The sequence below is a fragment of the Cucurbita pepo genome, chromosome LG17 (genome assembly GCF_002806865.2).
Source record: "Cucurbita pepo subsp. pepo cultivar mu-cu-16 chromosome LG17, ASM280686v2, whole genome shotgun sequence".
NCBI classification, from domain to species: Eukaryota; Viridiplantae; Streptophyta; class Magnoliopsida; order Cucurbitales; family Cucurbitaceae; genus Cucurbita; species Cucurbita pepo.
Window position 1 is genome coordinate 4,839,205 of NC_036654.1, and position 4,849 is coordinate 4,844,053.

A 4,849-nucleotide genomic window follows, 5' to 3' on the forward strand; every position below is an offset into this window, starting at 1 on the left:
ATGACACATAGTACCTAACATTCCTTAGATATGTCTCTTCTTCCGGTAGCAAATACCTTCAAATATATTCCCTTTAGAACTCTTGTTGTCGTTCTTCTAAGCTCTCCTAAGTTGTGTAGTTCCTTGATGACTTCTTTCTTTGTCACCATTTTTATATCCACATTTGGTAGACAACTTATTGTTGCTCCAACTTTCACTTGTGTAGAATGCTTCTTCTTCCACCTTTAATGTGATGTTTTATATTTGTTTAGCAATGATTTCTTTGTTGGCTAACAAATTTTCAAACTCTATAAGTGATGATTGTTTGGGTCATCCTTGTACAGCGAAGCTTCTATATTCTAGTCGTAATCGGTGGATAATGGTTTTCTTAATTCGAGCTTCTTCAATAACAGACTTGGTAAGTAATATACTAATAATAATCATAAAAGTGATCAATGAGACAATTTAAAAGAGAGCATGAACAATTATACTCATCTTTCTCAAGTTTATCGAATTTCTTTTCGTGTTCCATGGACTCTTCAATACTCATGCTTTCGTTGGGTTCTTTTACGTGAGAACATAACCAAACTCTCCCCTCCATCTCTCAAAAGTGTATTCCTTAAATCAATGATCTATATTCTCATTATGCTTCTCAATAGTATACTACATGTTTCAATCTCCTTAAAATTGTCGGAAGAATTACAAATAATAGAGAAAAAAGAACATATATAAAAAAATAAACACATAAATACTTAGGTTAAGACATATATCTTGCTCTCTTTATGGAGATTTAAGCCCTAAAAAAAAAAAAAACTAAAAAGTTAAACTTGTTATCTCTCTTACGAATAGGTTTCCCCCTTCCAATGAAAACCTTCAAAAAAATAAAATTATAAAAGAAATATATATTTAATATTAAGATGTCATAAGAAGTAATATGAAAATACTCTAATACAAGCACCTATTCTTGTTTGCAAGTTTGAGATTTTAAAAAATTAGTTCACAGTGTGACGTAAATTTTATAGGCTACAGTAATTTCATTCCTTTTACCCAAGAGATTAAAAAAAATAGTAAAATGAGATAAAAATAAAAAATATAAAAGAAAGAATCACATACATCAAGATTTTAAATATTGAAAAGTGGAATGGAATGTTAAGTCGGAATTTTAATAAAAAACTATAAAGTTGGTACTTACAAAATTATTTAAATTAATAATATATCTTACACCTTTGATTAAATTTTTGTTGAGATTTATTTATATTTCATTGAAATACTTATTCATTATTATACCAAAATAAAATAAAATAAAATAAAATAAAATAAAATAAAAGGAAGAATTCATTATTATCTCAATCCACAAACCATTAAAAAAAAAAATGATAGATATGAAAAATCTGTGTCGGCCTCTGAGCAAACTCTATAACATTATGAACCCTAATGGATTCATTGTGGATTATAATTCTCTTCAAAACTAGAAATTGAAGGGTGTGGTAGCAACCACAATTATGAATCCCAACACAATTCTGGCCCATGTTCCCACCTTTTGTTTCATTGGGTCTCCTCCGTTCTGTGGATAAACAGATATGGTATTCAATTTTACCTTTTCTTCATTTTCATTAATTCTATATACATATCTAAATAAAAACAACACATAATGAGAGTGATTTGCTTACCAGATTTGGTGATGGCGCTGGTGCTGTACTATCATCCTGTGAATCCACCACTGTAGGTGGTGCTGGTGGGCTTGGGACGGCTGGGGCTGGGGCTGGGGCTTGATGCTTTTTATGTTTGTGACGCCTTCTATGCTTATGCTTTCCCGGAGCTGGTGCAGGGGCTAACTCTGGCACTGCAACCGGAGCTAGCATTGGCGGTGAAGGCACCGGTGTTGGCGGAGTCGGCAACGGCGCTACCTGCAAAGGAGTTGGAGAGATCTGTGGCGCCGGTAAAGGAGGTGGCAATGGCGGAGGAGTAGCAGGAGGAGGTGGCAATGGTGGAGGAGTAACAGGTGGAGGTGGCAATGCCGGAGGCAGAGACGGGGTGGAGACAGGTGGGGTTTGAGGCGGTTGGGGTGGTGGGATAGTTGGGGTTATTGATGGTGCAGCAACATTAGGGGGTGGTGTAATTGTTATGGTAGGTGGTGGGGTGGATGGCGGTGGCGTTGCGGTCGGCAAGCTCGGTGGCTGCGCCGGGGCTTGGCTGATGGCTAGAGGGAATAAAAAGGCAAGGCAGATGACCAAAAGAGGGCATGATTTGGAAGCCATAGAGTTTGAGATGGGAGTTAAGAGGCAAGGGAATGGTAGGAGTTATTTATTGAATGCTGAAGGAATGAGAATTGAAGTTGGTGTAATGTGGAGGGAGAAAGGTAGCCTTCATAGTGATATTGATTGCCAACTTTCCATGCCACCCACAATCATTAACTCATTTCTTTCAACATAATTAAACCTTTTTATGTATATATATATATATTTATTAGGTAAAATGGTTTGTAAAGTTAACTTAGTAGAAGTTTATAATTACGCAAAAGAATCAAATTCTTTTTATTTATTTATTTTTTCATGTGAAAAAAAAACCCAAAGAGTTGGATGGTCCGCAGCACTGATTTTAACGTTAGATCTGAACATTGGTGAGGAGTCCACGTCTTCCTTTACTTTCTTGGAAATATTGGAAGGTCAAGCGTTTCCTCTAAACCACTGGTTGGGCCCATTTCCATTCTTACGCCTTTTAGAACCGTTTAAATCTGAAAAAATGTCTCGAGAAAATTGTAACAAATATATAATAAAATTAAATAGCACCCCATGGATAGTGAGTCATTCGGCCATAACCCTTGTCAAAAGTTCAACGAAATGTCGACCGAAAAGAGTGTATAAAATAGTAAAAAGGTGCTTAAAATCGAAACCTTAATTTGCAAACCCTAAAACAGGGCATTTGAAGCATGTGTTAAAAACATTGAGCAACGGTCGAGGTTTTTCGAAATTTTTGTGCGGAATGATCAATCCTCATGATTTACAATAGAACTTTGGCGGAAAGGAGGGTATAAAAAGGTAAAAAGGTGCTTAAAATCAAAACCCTATTTTGCAAACCCTAAAACGGGACATTTGAAGCATGTGCTAAAAACATTAGGCAACGGTCGAGGTTTTTCAAAATTTTTGTACGGAATGATCTAGCCTCATGATTTACAATAGAATGTCGACGGAAAGGAGTGTATAAATGTAACACCCCTAATTTTCTCTAACCTAATTAGCGACGTAACTTCATACTTGCATAATAAACAGAACAAGAATTCACGTAAGACAGTCTCAAATACGACAATGCATTCATTATTATAAGCTATTCATATCTGGGGAAAACAATAACGACAACCTAACCTAGAAATAATCAACAGAGAACAAGAGGAAACAGTTGCAATAACTATGAACCCAAAAGAATCCCACAAGGCGCCTACGACACTACAAACTCTCCTCAAGATTTCCGTTGCCTTCGCAGCATCCACCGTCAGCCGTACATGGGGGCGTTGCCCTTACCTGAAAATATGGGTAGCACGTGACTTGAGTATTATATAAAATACCCAGTAAGTCGCCCCACTGTTGGGGTAAGCACATAATCATACATACGGATACAAGCAGTCACACACAATACACATACATATCGCACACAATACACCTACATGAGCACTAGTGTTAAAAGAAAGAAACCGTGAGAGGGGTCTTGTCTTCCATTCCTTCCCATGGCCTTAGGTCCTTGCTTTGTCCGGGCGGGGGTGGATGCGTGGTACTTTCCCACAAATGGTCCACACGTGTGACTGTGGGCCCACCAGGCGAGCTCGCAAGCGAACTCCCTGAGCCTGGCTTGGTCGGGTATGTATGACATACAATACCGGACGCCACGGACAAAGGAGGGCCTGCATGATATCGTGGCGTACACAATATCGAACATACGCGTCCATACCATCAGTAGTATAACGGGGGACTGCCCTGGTACATAACCATAGTGTGCATGAGGTTCTTAAGGTTTACCTCCATGACATTATACATACAACGTTCCATCCCCTCACCACATTACATAGCATAACTGGGTCAACATCGAGCAAGCATATCATAGCATACTAGTCGTCTCATTCATGACATGCGAGGTTCTCATTACAATCACGACATGTCAATCAAACTCATACATATAGGGTAGCAACCGTGTCACAAACGTCATATACATAAACATGGCATACATAGCATTTCACTGCAAGAAGCACATACATAAACATGACATAAATAGCATTTCGCTGCAAGAATCACATACATAAACATGACATACATAGCATTTCGCTGCAAGAATCACATACATAAACATGGCATACACAACATTTCGCTGCAAGAATCACATACATAAACGTGGCATACATAGCATTTCACTGCAAGGAACATCTAGCCTAGCATACATCAACAACATACATGGTGCATGCAAGGGCCACAGGGCACGCACCAACATACATACATAACTCATGCCAACAGTAAGGTTACTTACCTCCTTGGCCTTGGCCGAAGTCACCCACAACGCTAACTCCGGTGCCTAACTACCTCCTATAAGATAACATGATACACTTAGAGCCCTTTCACCACTATCCATTATGCCTAGCTATCAAGGTACGTCCCTATTGCAAACTATTTCGTCAAAATGGAGTTATACTGACCTCAGATGGTTGAAACAAGGATGGGAATGTCAAAATGGAGTTATACTGACCTCAGATGGTTGAAACAAGGGTGGGAATGGCTTCAGAAGGGTCAAAAACCTAGGAATAGGTAACCTATTTGAACGTCACGCCGTCAAGCCGCGCCGCCGAGCGTACTGGCAAGCTGAACCTAGCCGAGCCGGGAGCGCGCGG

General features: G+C 38.9%; 1 protein-coding gene across 1 annotated transcript; it reads right to left on the reverse strand.

The window, feature by feature from the left end:
• Window positions 1-1,291: 1,291 nt before the first annotated feature.
• LOC111778906 (lysine-rich arabinogalactan protein 19-like) lies at window positions 1,292-2,269 on the reverse strand. Its single transcript, XM_023658909.1, has 2 exons — window positions 1,650-2,269; window positions 1,292-1,543 (listed from the first exon to the last, which is right to left on the reverse strand). Exons 1-2 carry the CDS (start codon window positions 2,235-2,237, stop codon window positions 1,448-1,450), a joined length of 684 nt encoding a protein of 227 aa, XP_023514677.1. The 5' UTR covers window positions 2,238-2,269; the 3' UTR covers window positions 1,292-1,447.
• Window positions 2,270-4,849: the final 2,580 nt, after the last annotated feature.